This window comes from Triturus cristatus, chromosome 7 (assembly GCF_964204655.1).
Source record: "Triturus cristatus chromosome 7, aTriCri1.1, whole genome shotgun sequence".
In the NCBI taxonomy this organism is placed as follows: domain Eukaryota; kingdom Metazoa; phylum Chordata; class Amphibia; order Caudata; family Salamandridae; genus Triturus; species Triturus cristatus.
The window spans coordinates 926727375-926744681 of NC_140590.1; the positions used below are offsets into that span (position 1 = coordinate 926727375).

Genomic DNA, 17307 nt, shown 5'->3' on the forward strand with positions numbered 1-17307 from the left:
GGGCTCCAGGGCAGGATGACGTGGGGCGTGTTGATACTGCAGATTTGTGGAAGCCACTAGTAGGAGTTCCAGGCAGTCGCTTGAAGAAAGGCGCTCCATGACCCCTATATTCAGTAGTGCTAAGATAGTGGACTCAACGGTGTCTCCGATCAGAGGTCCTGTTCATGGAGTTTGAACATAGGCCTGGAGAACCTGCAGGGTCTTTCAAGCTCTAAAACAGCATTGTATGATTCTTCTCCCATACTATGCACCCTCGGCAAATCCACTTTGTGGTCATTGTTTTGACTTGTAATGACGTTTAAAATGCGACAAACAAAAGCAATAGTTAAGAAATTGAGCTACTTGAGAGGTTTTAACTGACCACCTTGTGGGAGAAATATTTGAAACTAAGAAAATTGTTGTTACTGGACAATTTTACAACCATGTCATGTCTTATGTCTGACCTTGTATCATTTTAAAAGTTATTTCTTCTTTATTTTCAGAGTCTAGCTGAACTTGAAGCACTATGCACGCAACTATATGAAGGGACCGACCTTGGGCAGCGGTTGCAAGCTGAGAAGGTGCTCCTGGAACTTATCGAAAGCCCTGAGTGTCTAAGCAAATGTCAGCTTTTATTAGAACAGGGGACGGTAAGCACCTTAAGCTTAATAGTAATATGTTTTTGGTCTCTGATCAGAGGATTGTATTTGTTAATGCAGACCAATTTCATGTATGCCTTTGAAATCCAGCGGTCGCTTGCAGACACTCAATGTAAAGACTAAAGAAGGCATCTGTAGTTAAAATACATCCTCAACAAGATTTGTACATGGGTCTAGTGTCCAGAGTTGAGCATTTGACCTGCAAAGTATTATGCTTGGTTCCACAGACAAGCCCAGTTAGGTTGACTGGGCTTCTCTGTGCGATGAGGAGATCCACCCAAAGCTCTCCTAGAGATGTGCTTCACCTTAAACTTGAATATCCAACTTCGTATAATATTCAGCTTTTCGTAAACTAAAACAATGATTACATCCGATGCAAATCCTAGAAGTGGATCTGAAACCAATCTAAACCTTTTTTTCAAAAACAGTTTTTGTGGACTTTTTCACAACCATTCATAAAAAATAATTGCAATAATATCATATGTACGTGTCTCTCAGATCATTTCTCAGCACAACTAATATTCAGCATTACTACGTATATTTTCCCAGATCCAGCTTTTCATATGAATGAGGTAACAACGTGCTACAACAAAGGCAGCTATATTGTTAGTGTGAAATATCAACCTCCCCAGTCTGTTGTTCATGTGTTTAGAGATAGTTGCACGTGCAGTTGTAGAAGCCTTCTTTGTCATGAACCTACCCATGAGCTATAGATGTGCCTCGACTTCAGGTGCCTCACGTGCACACAGAGTTGCACTGCACCTCTCTTTGCAAGCAGTAACCAAAAGTAATGATAATTTTCTAAAAGCTCCTTATGTCAAGGTCGTCATACTCAGAATAGCCATTTTGGGTGTAAAGACAAGCTTCCAGTCGATTTGCATTCAGTCCCATAGTGTGTGCATAACATCTTACCGTACATTATGACAGCGCAGGCACGGTGCCACAAGTTTCATCTCATTTTCCACATCCTTAGTCTAGTGGACTATATTCTGTGCAAGTATGTCAACTGAATCAAGCACTAACAGGCCAAAGTAGTAACCTCTCTTAGGACCTTAAGAGCATCTCTTCATACCTGGTCTGCAAATACACTCGCATCTGTGCCCCAAGGCTTTTTAAGCCTCATGATGGGGTCTGGAGTGTTGATAATCAATATCTTCTGTACTTTGGATATTGTGTATGTTTCAGGTTTGTTGTTAGTAAGTTTGGTTTCCAAAATGCAAATGTCCTGCAGAATGGCCAATTGTCATGAAGAAAATTGAGCGCATAAGTACCTATAAAATTGACTGTCCTGTAATTGCCACTACTTTTATAAACTGGCAAACAACATCATGACCTCCTGAGGTAGTGCATCTCCCTATTTGGAGGTGCCAATAAGGTCCCACCCACATCCCTTGGAGGCCAACTTTTAGCAGAACAGAATTACAACCCAAAGAGGCATTTATCTTGTCCGTTTACCCAGCCACCCCATCCTCAACAATGCTTCATACTATACGGAACACTGTCTGCTCACCCTTGAAGATCCCAGCACAGATGACTATCCTCCATTACCAACCTGACATCAAAAGTGTAGCATTTCGTCATAGCTAACCTGGGGAACTCTCCTCTCAAAACAATAGAGTGAGTGTGGCCGTCTAAACTATTGCAAAAGGTCTTGGAAAACCTGTATGAGTACTTCTGGGCTGTGTAGAATAGTTAAGGAAGTTACGGCATCTTGAAGATGACTACCCTGCTCATCATCAAGATGGGTCTGCCCTGTATTCTGGCCTGGTCTGAGAGCGTTGTTATGTGACGATCTTTTTTTGACCTCACAAATCATCCTTTGCAATGAGAACACCCAAGTACCAAAAGCCTATGTTTCTTTACTCTAAGCTGCAAATTTCATTCAATCTTATTATCTCCCCTGCTGACTAGGAATAATATTGACTTCAGTAGCTCACTCGAAGCCCTGAGATGACCTGAACAATGTCTAGCATAGAAATTGCTCTAGGATCTGACCATTATGGGTAGATTAACTGTAAGCAGTGACTCAGGAGCACGCTGAAATGCCGGTTTGAGAGCATCCACTCTGAACTACTCTGCAAGTGATTAAATTACTATTGCTAAAAAGAGGGGCAATAATGGATGGCATTGATGAGCACTCCTTGAATGGGAAAGCACCTTGATAGAGTGATATTTACTGTCACTTTAGGCTTATTTTGTTTACGCCTTTCTGAAATTTGCTCTATTAACCACCATCACACTCCGCATTCTTTTGTCCATGGCCCGAGCACTGTGGATCCTACATAGCTGGTGGTGCATTAACCACCCTGGCCTGTAGCCACTTTGATATGGGTGTATAATTGACCCTGCAACTGTAGCCAGTTGGTTGGCCAAGGGCTTGTCAACATTTTTTCCAGGCCAGCCAGATTCAGGGTTCTCAACAATTTCTATTTACCTTAATCTAGGGGGTAGTCAGTTGTGTTCAATCAAGCCTTTCAGCTTTTCTAGCTGAGGGCTACAATCATGTTGGATACTTTCTCAAATAGTTCGGCTAGCAAACCATTTGGGCCAGTGGTTTTCATCGACTGCAGCTTCTCTATGGCTGTCAAACCCCTGCTTAAACAAAACACTGGCATGAAGTCTTTTGCCTCAGTGCCTATAGTGTGCTAAAGTAATAGGCAAAGACATTTGCTATTTCATCAGCACCAGTCACCACTTTGCTGCCAATGATTGTCACCCCTTCCATATGTCTATCCTCCTCCTCCTCCATCCTCTGCAGCTCAGCTAGTAGAACAGTTTACCTGCCTTGTCACTGTATTTGTGCATGTCTCTGAAATGCCATGCATTTCCCTCATCAAGCACTGTGTGTCATAATAGTAGCTTATTGTGATCAAATTCATGCAGTGTCTTTTTAACATCACTAGAATTTATGTATTGCTCTTCCTATTCTGGTACCTGTGCCTATAGATTGGCTACTACGTCTTTTTTTCTGTTTCTGATTTAGACCAGGAAAATTCCTCTCAGGTCTGTATTACAGATTTCCCATAGGTTTTGTCAAGAGTCAAAGAACATATATTTGCAGTGAAGTACAATTCTGTCTCCTCCGTAAAGTAATCAACAAAGCACTCATCTGTGAGTAACTGAAGCATTTAATCATCATATTGCTCTGTATGCTCATGGCCAGCCACTTATTCCTAGCATGATTGGTAAATGATCAGAAAGGAAGATGCAACCAGAAGGAGATGATGGAGTGTTGAAAGTTTTCAGACACTCACCCCCAGTCACAGATCTAGGTTGAATCGATCATAATTCTTTAGCTCACTTTGCCACCCCGGTTCAGACCCAGTCATATGCAAATCAGTCTTGACCCTGTGCCTCATGGGAACAGTCCAGCCCGAACTGCCAGGCCAGGTCCTCCCTGGACTGGAAACAAGCATCCAAGGACCGGTTTCGGGGTTTCACCCCTCATCAGCCAGGATAGCTTGAATCCAGTGGCAAAGTGAGCAAGGGACCCACGTCTGGGCATAACCTGCCAACTTAGGGCGAACAAAGCAACCAGAAAGGATGATGCACGAATATTCAGGAATCTGGTACAAGACACATGCCGTGGGTAGGAGGAAAGAAAATCAGTGCTAAAAAGTCATAGCTTTCTATATAGAACATGAATTGGCTGATCAGCAGATTACAGGTGCACCAAGAAGTGTCCTTCCCCAAGGAAGAACCAACATCAGTGAGTGAAGTTTGACCACTCGTCCTTATCAGGTTAACACAATGCTGGTCTAAATCAGGGCACATTATTACGTTAACGTTGTAGAACAGCAGACTGATGCTGCATTTCCCCACATTTCTCCTACAGCCTTGCATGAAATAATGAGAAAACCCTGGGATTGTCAGACATCCTTATTTTCTGTGCAAGATCTTTTCTCTCAGTCACCCATTCAAGGGTGTTGAAGAAGTATGTTTGAACAAGATATTCAAAAAAAAGAAATAGGTATCCATAGATATATATTTCATTGCCCTAATTTATTTCTTTTCTGCTTCAAAGAATGTGTGTTCCGCCTGTAATAATTTATTATAGTCCGGAAAGACCTTGACAAACCTGGAGTTCTACACCTTATACATAACCTATATCCAACTGTTAGATCTGTCAGCTTTAGGGTTGTCTCCCCCCCCCCCCCCCAACTTTTTGCCTTTCTTCTCCAGTTTTTCTGACCTAGTTTTTTCTGGCCTTAGCACTCTGAGCACTTTACCACAGCTTACCAGTGCCAATGTGCATGTGCTCTCTCCTCTTAAACATGTTAATATTAGCTTATATTTCCACACACTATGAAGGGGTGAGAGGCTAAATCTCTCTAGTCCGGCCTCCCCAGTCATACAACACTAACACATTAGGAGGAGTGGCGAGCAGTGTTGAAAAAGTGGCACACGCTCAGTGGGAAAATACTGCCAACTACACTAAGACATGTGACCTGAAACAGGCTGCAGGCACCAAAAGGATAAGTCAAGAAAATGGCAAGTTTCTAGAAGTAGAGAATGTTGTGGGGAGTGTCACCTTCCCACTGACCAAAGTGCGCGCTATATTCAATGAAACACTAGGGTTTCTTCACATAGTTCAATTTATTGATTGTAAACGAAAAATTACTCCATAGGTTAAACTTCAAAAATTCATCAGTTCATGAATCACTTGAATGTTGTATCCATAATCATCTTCTGACAAAACAAATCATTTGTTTTTTGTGTTCAACGTTAAACATCCACCCAATGCATTTCGGGTCAATCGTGACCCTTCGTCAGGGGTCTATAACAAATGAGACAGGACCATTAAGTTCACTGCACAGTTCAAAAGTGAACACAATAAATGATAAACACAAAATACACAACCAAATGTACATCTTCCACATAAGCAATAAATAAATATGGAGTGATGAATACAAATCTGAAAGTTTAAAGAAAGAAACCTGAACTAAAATAATTTTGCAATACGGTTCAATGTCGAAAGACTTCAACATGAAACTATCTAAGAGATGTGTAATGGCGTATATGGGGGCGACCATGTTAATGTCAACCGTATATTGAACAATCACTGGGTATTGTAACGGGACCTGAGTGTTACTAGCAATCACGCTTTAACAAACAATCATGGCATGAATTGAAGAATTAAACAAGTTTACGCAAGCAACTTGGGTTGGATTCCATAATGAGCATCTACAAACATTTCTCGATGAACAACTTACTAGGGACCGGCAGGTCTCCGTTGCCGTTGAAGCTCTGTTGTCAATGTGCGCGCTGTTGCAATGCCTGTTATAAAACGAAATGTAATTGGTCAAATAATGTGCTATGGTCATGGTCACGTGATGCGAAAGGGAAGGCTAGTGATGACGTGTTGGCAGAGGGCCGATCAAACTGTATCACACATAAGCGTGTGTGCCACATGGTCCGGGAGGCAACAACTCTACTCGTGGTTGCGCATCGCACTCAATAAAGTTATGTGATGTGAATGGGGAAAGAACAGGCTCGCTGCAATGCAAGAACTCACTATAAAGGAAGAACTCACTGTGATAAAGAAAAGTGAAATGTGTGCAGAAATGCCTGCAACTCGAAGTAGTCAGAATCACTCGATCTGCAAATTCAAAGTTGGAAGAGTGGAAGTGTAATAAAAGAAAAGTGAAAACAAAATAAATACAAAAGGTTGCACATAAAATTGGGACCAGAAGGTTCCTTGCACCAACGCGTTGTCCTTTCGACACGTTATAAAAAACATGCGTACTCAATGCGATCATTAATCCCATTGGGATGGGAACAGTTCAATTTTTTAATCCAAAAGTACTCTGTTCTTAATCTTTGTTTCATGGGATCCTGGTCTCGTCGTTGTGTGATCGTTTCAAGTATGGTGAAACGTAATTGAGATATTTGATGTTGAGCCTCCATCCAATGACATGCCATGGAGGACTTAAGGTTCTTCAACCTAATAATGCTCTTATGTTCTGTGATATGAATTTTCACTTTCCTTTCAGTTTGACCAACATATACTTTGCCGCAAGGGCATTTAATGGCATAAATACAGTTGGCCGTGTCACAGGTGCTAGTGTGGTTGAGAGCTATAGGATAACCTTTAGTAGGATGAGTGAATTTGTTGCCAACAATAACATTCCCACAATGTGTGCAATTTTGGCATTGGAGCATACCATGCCATTTTTTCGTCATTCTCTTAGGTGTGTTCAACATTTCTTTCAAGTTTTTAGAGAGTTGAAATGCGAATGTTATTCTGTCATCATATAGATCTTTCAAATCAGGCTCCATTTGTATGATTCTCCAGTGTTTGTTAATGGCTTTTTTAATCTTAGATGACTCTGTAGAATATTTCAAGACGCATACACTCTTTTTCTTTTGATTGGTTATTCGTTCTTGAAGTAAATCATTGCGTGATTGCATTGACACTATCTAAAGATGACTTTAACACGCTTTCAGGATAGCCTCTTTGACGATATTTAACAGTTTGCTCATCGATGGTTCTTTGTAAATCTTCATTATTAGATGAGATGCGTTTCATTCTGATGTATTGTGACGTTGGTAGATGTTTCTTGAGAGCCTCTGGGTGAAAACTCTGGAATAATAGGCAGGAATTTTTGTCAGTCTTTTTAGTGTGGACTTGAGTGATGATTTGATTGTGATCAAGCTTCAATTTAACATCCAAAAATGCAATAGATTTCTCATCAATAGAATGAGTAAATTTTATGCGATCGTTATGAGTATTTAAAATAAAGATGTTTTTTTCAAGTTCTTGACAAGATCCTTTCCAGATTACAAATAGGTCATCGATATACCTTTTATACATGACTATTCCTTCAGTCCACATGGGATTCTCAAGGATGTAATCAGTCTCAAATTTGCTCATAAAAATGTTGGCATACGAAGGTGCCCCCCCGAAGCCCATAGATGTTCCGCTGGCATGGTTATAAAATTTTCCTTGCCATTCAAAATAGCTGTAATATAGTGCGAATTGCATGAGTTCCATGATGAACAATTTTTGGGTCTCTTCCAAATCGCTTCTTAGCAAACTCCATTCCAATGCTTCTAGCCCCTCATTATGGGGTATCGATGTGTATAACGCTGTTACATCTATTGTACATAATACATATGTCTCATCTTCTTTGAGTTCAATCGACTTCAACAAATTGAGAAATGAAGTAGTGTCTTTTATGTAAGTGACGCTTTTTTGCACAATCGGTTGTAAAAATTTGTCTACAAATTTTCCAATTGGTTCAGAAATGGACCCACAGGCCGAGACGATGGGTCTAAACGGAGGGTTGACTGTATCCTTATGAATTTTTGGCAACATATATAGTTGCGGTCTTCTGGGAAATTTAATATAAAAAAATTGCTTGGTTTTGCCACAAATCCAATTCATTTCAAATGCATGTTCAATGATCTTCTGAAGGATTTTTTGGTATTCATACGTTGGGTCAGATTCCAAGGGAAGATAAATGTCTTGATTGACAACATGGTTATTAACACTCCTCATATAGAATTCGGTGTCCATGACGATAAGGGCACCTCCTTTATCGGCTTTTTGAAAAGTTAGCTGTTTGTCAGAGCTTAAATTTTTAAGAGTGTTCCATTCTTTGGAGGACAAATTCATCTTCTTCAGTTTAGTGAATGTGATTTCTTTGACATCTGCTAACACTGACCTTTCAAAGGCTTCAATCGTCTTGTGTGTAAATGGCGCACAAAAGGTACTTTTGAGTTTAAAATCTTTATCCCATGTCTCAACTTGTTGCGATTCTTGTGTGTCTTTAAAAAAAAAAAAAATTTTAGGGATCTGAAAAATTTAAATAAGGCTATCTCCGTTTCCGCCAGATTTGAATGGTAAGTAGGAACGAATGTAGTGCCTTTATTCAACAACTTGATTTCTGCTTTAGTGAGGGTTTTGGATGAGATGTTGATTATGAGGTCACTTTCGACAGCTGGCTCCTCGTCCTTTCTGCGATGTTTTGATCGGTTTCTTTTACCCCTTCTTGTGATCCTTCGGCTGTTGGTGGAGAATTCGCTGCCGGACTGATGTCTAAAAAAGTAGGTTGTTGAGTGTTTTTGCTTGTAGATGGTTTAGCGATGGGTATGGTAGTCTTGCTGATTGGACCTCTTGACACAGAGATATCGGAATCGGATACAACACTTTCTTGAGACTTGTGGGACACCCCCGCGCCGCACGGCCACCAGCTGCTGCGTGTGCCCCTTGCCTGCCCTCTGCCTCGCTGCTGCCTCGTTTTGCCGATCGCCGGCGGGCGCCGCTGCGGTTGTTTTTGCCCTTGTTTTGTCCAACATTTGTGCCTGTTTGATATAACTTTGGTTTTTTTTCCTTGTTTTCCCTTGTTTTGCTGAGAATTTGTGCCCGTTCTGTATAATTTTTATTTCCCCCGTGTTGTGGTTTCCTTCCTTGTTGTCCGCCCTCCGCCCTCCCTTCCCGCCACCGCCGCTTTTCCCCGCCCCTTTTCTATTCTGTACCCTCCCCGCTCCCGCCTCCCAGCTGCTCCGCCCACCCGCGCACTTGGCCTTAAATGGCGACCGTGCGACGCAGGTGAGTGTGACCCACTTGTGGGACACCCCCGCGCCGCACGGCCACCAGCTGCTGCGTGTGCCCCTTGCCTGCCCTCTGCCTCGCTGCTGCCTCGTTTTGCCGATCGCCGGCGGGCGCCGCTGCGGTTGTTTTTGCCCTTGTTTTGTCCAACATTTGTGCCTGTTTGATATAACTTTGTTTTTTTTTCCTTGTTTTCCCTTGTTTTGCTGAGAATTTGTGCCCGTTCTGTATAATTTTTATTTCCCCCGTGTTGTGGTTTCCTTCCTTGTTGTCCGCCCTCCGCCCTCCCTTCCCGCCACCGCCGCTTTTCCCCGCCCCTTTTCTATTCTGTACCCTCCCCGCTCCCGCCTCCCAGCTGCTCCGCCCACCCGCGCACTTCGCCTTAAATGGCGACCGTGCGAACGCGCAGCGGTCACGCGCAGCGGGCGCGTCGATTGTGCGCCGAAGGCGCGCCAAAGGTAAGCCCGTCTACGCCCGTCCGCGCCTGGACCGCGCCCAGTGCCAGGACCCCTGGACCTCGAAGACCCCGACCGACCCGCCTGACGTACTCCGCCGCCACCCTCACCGCTCTCAACACCGGCCGACTCCCAGAATGCCATCAAGCCTCTCCACGACGTACCCACGGACCCTTCAGCTGCCACGCCTGCAAGTTCACCTGCATCCGGACCTGCCTCGCACCAGCACCCACCAAGCCGAACACCAGCAGCACCCACCTCAAGTGCATCCTGATCAACACACGCTCCGTCCACAGACATGCCATCGAACTCTGGAACCTCCTCGACACCACAGCTCCAGACGTTGCCTTCCTCACGGAGACCTGGATGAACGCCTCCTCAGCTCCCGACATCGCCATCGCCATCCCAGAGGGCTACAAGATCGTCCGGAGGGACCGAAACGCCAACCAGATGGGAGGAGGCATCGCCATCATCCACAGGAGCACCATCCGTCTCACGACCAGCACCGACAACTCCCTGACCACCGCCGAACACCTGCATTTCCAGATCCACACCAACCCGAACACCACCCTCAGAGGCACCCTGATCTACCGACCCCCTGGACCACGCACACAATTCGGCGAGGACATCGCCGACTTCGTCAGCCCGCATGCCCTCCCCTCCGCTGACTACATCCTCCTGGGAGACCTCAACTTCCATCTGGAGAACAACAACGACCGCAACACCAGCACCCTGCTCGACAACCTCGCCAACCTGGGACTCAAGCAACTGGTGTCCACCCCCACCCACCTCGCCGGACACACACTCGACGCTGTCTTCTCATCCAGCAAGGACATCGACTTCAGCCACGCCACAGAGCTTCAATGGACGGACCACAGCTGCGTCCACTTCACCTTCAAGAAAACAACGACCCACCACCACCAGCAACAGGCCGCCCGCAGAAGCTGGAACAAGATCACAGCAGACCAGCTCGCCACCTCCCTGAGCCAGCACCCTCCTGCCAGCTCAGCGAACCCCAGCCAGGCCGCCGACAACCTCACGAAGTGGATCAGCAACTGCGCGGACGAACTCGCCCCACTTAGGACCCCGCCCAGCAGACCCGGCAGCAAGAAAGCCCCATGGTTCACCGACGAACTCAAGAGCTCCAAGAAGAACTGCCGAGCCCTCGAGAAAGTCTGGAGAAGGGAACCGACACCGGACAACAGGACCTCCTTCAAACTTGCCACCCGGAAACACCACCAGCTGATCCGCGCCGCCAAGAAAACAGCATTCAAGGACCGGTTGGACAACAACGCACACAACTGCAAGGAACTCTTCAACATCGTCAAAGAGCTTTCCAACCCCAGCGCAGGAAACAACGACATCACCCCATCGCAAGACCTCTGCAACTCCCTGGCTTCATACTTCCACAACAAGATCACGGACATACACAACAGCTTCAACAACCAACCAACGCACACCATGACCGAACAACCACCCCCCACCACCACCCTCCACGCCTGGACCCCGATCAGCACCGAAGACACCATCCGCACGATGAACTCCATCCACTCCGGATCACCGACCGACCCCTGCCCTCACCACGTCTTCAACAAGGCCGACGCTGTCATCGCACCCCACCTGCGTGACATCATCAACACATCCTTCGACACCACCATCTTCCCCGAGAGCTGGAAACACGCCGAACTCAGCGCTCTACTCAAGAAACCAACAGCGGACCCCACCGACCTCAAGAATTACCGCCCCATCTCGCTCCTCCCGTTTCCAGCCAAAGTCATCGAGAAGACCGTCAACAAGCAGATGGCCGCTTTCCTCGAGACGAACGGATCCCTCGACCCCTCACAGTCCGGCTTCCGAGCCAACCACAGCACCGAGACCGCCCTCATCGCCGCCACCGATGACATCCGAGCCCTGATGGACAACGGAGAAACAGCGGCCCTCATCCTCCTGGACCTCTCCGCGGCATTCGACACGGTCTGCCACCGCACCCTAGTACGGCGCCTCAGCAACGTCGGAATCCAGGACAAGGCGCTGGAATGGATCATCTCCTTCCTCGACGGGAGAACACAGAGAGTCCGCCTACCACCGTACAAGTCAGAGGCCACCGAAGTCATCTGCGGCGTCCCCCAAGGATCATCTCTGAGCCCCACCCTCTTCAACGTCTACATGAGCCCCCTCGCGGCCATCGTACGCAAACACAACCTCAGCATAATCTCCTACGCCGACGACACCCAGCTGATCCTCTCCCTGACCAACGACCCCGCCGCCGCCAGAGCCAACCTGCACGAAGGGATGAAAGAGGTAGCCGAGTGGATGACGACCAGCCGCCTGAAACTGAACTCGGACAAGACGGAGGTCCTCATCCTGGGCTCCTCTCCCTCCGCCTGGGACGACTCCTGGTGGCCTCCCGCCCTGGGCACCGCACCCAAACCGACAGACCATGCACGCAACCTGGGCTTCATCCTGGACTCCTCCCTCTCCATGACCAGGCAAGTCAACAACGTCTCCTCGGCATGCTTCAACATCCTACGCATGCTACGGAAGATCTTCTGGTGGATCCCCACCGAGACTAGGAAGACCGTCACCCAGGCCCTCGTCACCAGCCGACTGGACTACGGCAACGCCCTCTACGCCGGTACCACCGCCAAACTCCAGAAGAGACTCCAGCGGATCCAGAACGCCTCAGCCAGACTCATCCTCGACATCCCACGAACCAGCCACATCTCCGGACATCTGAGAGACCTTCACTGGCTCCCCGTCAACAAAAGAATCACCTTCCGCCTCCTCACCCACGCACACAAAGCCCTACACGACCAAGGCCCGAGCTACCTCAACAGCCGGATCAACTTCTACGCTCCCAAACGCCACCTCCGATCAGCCAACCACGCCCTCGCCGCCGTCCCCCGCATCCGAAGAGCGACTACAGGAGGAAGGTCCTTCTCCTACCTGGCCGCCAAGACCTGGAACTCCCTCCCGACCGACCTGCGCCTGACCCAAGACCACCTCTCCTTCAGGAAGAAGCTGAAGACCTGGCTGTTCGAGCAGTAGCGGCTCCCCCCCCCCCAGCGCCTTGAGACCCTACGGGTATGTAGCGCGCTTTATAAGTGTCACTGATTGATTGATTGATAGATGTTGTTGTCTTTTGTGTCTTTTGTTGTGGTTGCCATTTCCTTTGGTTATAGACTTCTGCCCAAGAATACACTTCTTCAAGTTTATAATCTAATGTGTCCCTTCTGTATTTGCGGACTTTTCGCTCATTGACTTCTTTAGCGTACTTTTCAAGTTTAAGGTTGATCTCTTCCAAGGTTTTGGTTAGGTCTGGACATTTATTGATTTCAGTTTGTAAGATTTTGATCTCTTCTTCCAACTCAATCAGTACTTTAGATAATTCTTCGACGATCAGTAAGATTAAGTCTAGTGAACATTTATTTAAAATTTGATACCATCTTTCCACAAATTTTTTACTATTTTTACACAGCCTTGGCTTAAGGGCTATTCTGAGGCCCCTTGGTATTCGCTTGTTTTTATGGTAGTGAATTAACGTGGTGGCGTGCATCCTCTGATTAATTTCTTTCTTGCTCATATATTCAAATTGTCTTAACAACTGTGCTGTGGTGGTTTTCTGTGGAGTGAAATTTCTGGTTTCCTGAATCAAGTCGTATATTTCCAAAGCAGCTTCCGGCGTAAAACCTAAAGTTTCAGCCTTATTAGTGGTAAGTAGAGCAATATCATCCAATTGCGTGGTTACGTAATGGTGCAAACAGGGATGAAGAGGACTGGGATTCAAAAATGCAAAACTATATTATCCCCGTGCACTCAAAATATGGTTGGTGGTTCAAAAACTCGTGTCGGCGCCCCTAGTTTCTAGAAGTGGCATTTTCAAATTTTTATTTAAAATCTGACTTCTCCATAAATTAGGATTTCAAATTAGGATTCCATAGACAGCAAACATGAATTTGTTATCTCTTCTAATTTGAAAATTACACTTATAAAATGTAATAAGGCAACTTCAATGTTATCCAATGGGGGAGGTAAGCCTAGCAATAGCGAAAATGCATTTAAGAGTTTTTCACTACCATCACATGTAAAACTTAAAAGTACATGTCCTACTTTTTAAATACATTGCACCCTGTTCTCTGGGCTGACCAGGGCCTTCCCTAGGGATGCTTTATGTATTGAAAAGGAAGGTTTGGACCTGGCAAAAAGTTTTTTTGCCTGGTCGAAATGGCATTTTAAAGCTGCACACACAGGCTTTACAATGGCAGGCCTGACACATGTTTAAAGGGTTACTTAAGTGGGTGCTTCCTCATTGGGCTTGCTTACAATACACCCCGGCTCAGACAAAAAATGTCTCCTATCACCACCATCCTTCACATTTTTAGACCTTGACGGTAGGTCTAGGAATGCATTGTTGCACAGAGACCCCAAGAGCTAGTTTTATACCTTTACTGCACTTTCTTTCGGTGATCCTAAAGCATATTGAGATATCATTTCTTTTTCATGTGTATTGTCTTCCCCTCCCTTATGCTCCACCCCAGGCGTTAGGCTTGCGGAAGTGTGTATTGTAAGCAAGCCCAATGATGAAGCATGTCACAATTTTGTGAGTGAGGGCAGTATTTTCCCACAGAGCATGTGCTACTTTTTACATCACTGCTCGCTACTCCTCCTAATGTGTTAGTGCAATATTAGCTTATAACCAATTGGCATATTTAATTTACCGCTAGGTCCATAGTAAAGAGGCACTACATATAGCCATTGAAATCTACTAGTGGGCTTGCAGCACTGATTGTGCCACTTACTTAAGTAGCCCTTTAAACATGTCTCACGCCTCCTATTGCAGAGCCTGTGTGTGCAGTGTTAAACTGCCATTGCGACCTGGCATAATAAACATTTTGCTGAGGCCCAAACCTTCCTTTTTAATCCATATAAGACACCCGTGGGGAGTCCCTGGACAGGCCAGAGTGCAATGTATTTAAAAAGTGGGATATGTACGTTTAAGTTTTACATGTCCTGTTAGTGAAAAACTCTTTTAAATTCGTTTTTCCTTCGGCAGGGCATATCCCTCATATAGGATAACATTGGAGTTGCCTTATTACATTTTGTAAGGGTAATTTCTAAATGGGAAGAGATAAGCAGTTCAAGCTTGGTGACTTTGGAAACATAATTTAAAATCCAAATTTATGGTGAAGTTGGATTATAAATGACAATTCTTAAAATGGCACTTTTAGAAACTTGCATTTTCATACCTTAGCCATTTGGTGCCTGCAGCCTGTCAGTAATCAGATAACTGGATGTAGTTGGCAGTTGGCCTTTGTGTATTCTGCCACATTCATGTGAGTATAGGTGTGACTGGATGTGCCACCGCTGGATGGGAGGGAGTAGCAGGGCACAGCCTCACTTAAACCTGAATAGGGTATGTCCTGTCTCCATGCAAAGGGCTGCATACCCCCTGTAGTTAGTCTGGACAGGAAAGGCATGGCTTCTCTGCACTTCAAATGCATGACTCTAGAAGCTTCACCCCACTCTAAAGGCACAACTGGGTATAAATACTGGACTTCCGACACCAACTCTTCAGTACTCTTCTGGATCTATGGATACTCTGCCAAGAGGAAGGACTGCTGTGCGCCAGGACACCGGAATCGTAATCGTGCGCTTTATAAATTATAATAACATAAGATAACATTTAAAAAGTAGGGCATGTACTTTTAAGTTTTACATGTGATGGTAGTGAAAAACAATTTATTCCTAAAACCACCGTTTAGGTCTAAAAACGTGAAGGATGGTGGTGATAGGAGAAATGTTTAGTCTGAGCCAAAGTGTATTGTAAGCAAGCCCAATGATGAAGCATGTCACAATTTTGTGAGTGAAGGCGGTATTTTCCCACAGAGCATGTGGCACTTTTTTAACACTGCTCGCTACTCCTCCTAATGTGTTAGTGCAATATTAGCTTATACCCAATTGGCATATTTAATTTACTGCTAGGTCCCTAGTAAAGTGGCACTACATGTACCCAGGGAATGTACATTAAATGCTACTAGTGGGCCTGCAGCACTGATTGTGCTACCCACTTAAGTAGCCCTTTAAATATGTGTCAGGTCTGCCATTGCAAAGCCTGTGTGTACAGTTGTAAAATGCCATTTCGACCTGGCAAAAAAACGTTTTTGCCAGGTCCAAACCTTCCTTTTCAATACATAGGGCATCCCTAGGGAAGGCCCTGGACAGCCCAGAGAACAGGGTGCAATGTATTTAAAAAGTAGGACATGTACTTTTACGTTTTACATGTGATGGTAGTGAAAAACTCTTAAATGCGTTTTTCGCTACTGTTAGGTTTACCTCCCCCATTGGATAACACTTAAGTTGCCTTATTACATTTTTAGGTGTAATTTCCAAATGAGAAGAGATAACCAATTAATGTTTGCTGTCTCTGGAATCCTAATTTGAAATCCTAATTTATGGTGAAGCCAGATTTAAAATAAAAATTTGAAAATGCCACTTTTAGAAACTTGTCATTTTCTTCACTTAGCCATTTGGTGCCTGCAGCCTGTTTCAGGAGCTTAGCTGTGAATGAATGGGCCATTACTGGCAGAAAAAGATGGAGGAGCTGGGCACAGCCTCACTTATACATGAATAGACTGTGTCCTATCTCCCCACAGAGGGCTGTAGTGTGTCTAGAACCAGGGCAGGGAAGGCAGGGCATCTGTGCTCTTCAAAGACCTGCCTCTAGAAGCTTCTACCCACTTCAAAGGCACAACTGGGTATAAATACTGGGCCTCTGACACCAACTCTTCAAAACGCTTCTGGACCTGTGGATACACTGCTTGGAAAAAGGTCTGCTGTGCTGCTGAAGGACTGCCACTCTTCTGGACGGCAGTCTTCTGGACTCCTGATCTGCTGTGTTGACCTGCTGCCCTCTTGCCTGGATGAGGAGGACTGGACCTGCATCTCTTGAACCCTGAGCCTCAGTGTGACTCCAAGGACTAGTTGGTTGGTTTCCTTATCTGAAAACTAAGGGACACTACAGGCTTCCAACAACCTTGCATCTGCACCTGGACTCTGCCATCTGTAGGTATACCATGCCAAGTGCTGCCACCTCAGTCCTGGACCCTTGGAAGTGGGCTTAAGGTGCCTGGCCAGCCTCTGTGGATCCATATATCCGAGGTGCTGGTAGGATTGAACCGATCACAAAGAGTTGCATTGCTGCCACAGTCTGCATCGCCTTTGGAACCGCCGCTGCGCAATGCATCCTTGGCGCAGCCCCTCACATCTCTTGTCAACAGAGGCCTTGACGACAAGGCCGGACTCTGCATCACAGCCTTGCAGGTCCTCACACCCGATGCATCGCTCTGACTGCGCAATGCATCCCAAACTCTGACTTCGCATCATAAGCTCTTGTTGATGGGATCCATGATTTCGATGCAGCAGGACCTCACACTTCAGCCTTGCCGCATCTCGGAACCTGCGCATCGCCTCAGCTGCGATAGGCATATTCAACGCAGATCCATGCAACGCTTTGCAAACCAGCATTTAAGGTACTCTGTTTAGCGAACCTAACTGGGTCCCTGTAGCCTTGCCCATGCTCCACTGCAGTCAGCTTGAACTTGTGACTTAGTCCCGTCTGGCGCTAACAGATATCCACAGTTGGCGCTATACACCTTTTGGC

The 17307-nt window shown here is 45.7% G+C and overlaps 1 protein-coding gene across 1 annotated transcript in view; it reads left to right on the forward strand.

Annotated features, from left to right (window-relative positions):
• Window positions 1-17307, forward strand: part of RANBP17 (RAN binding protein 17) — a 1191453-nt gene that overhangs the window by 82225 nt on the left and 1091921 nt on the right. Inside the window, exon 2 of the mRNA XM_085617873.1 lies at window positions 483-629. Within this exon, the coding sequence (XP_085473999.1) occupies window positions 483-629 (147 nt within the window). The remainder of the gene's footprint in view (window positions 1-482; window positions 630-17307) is intronic.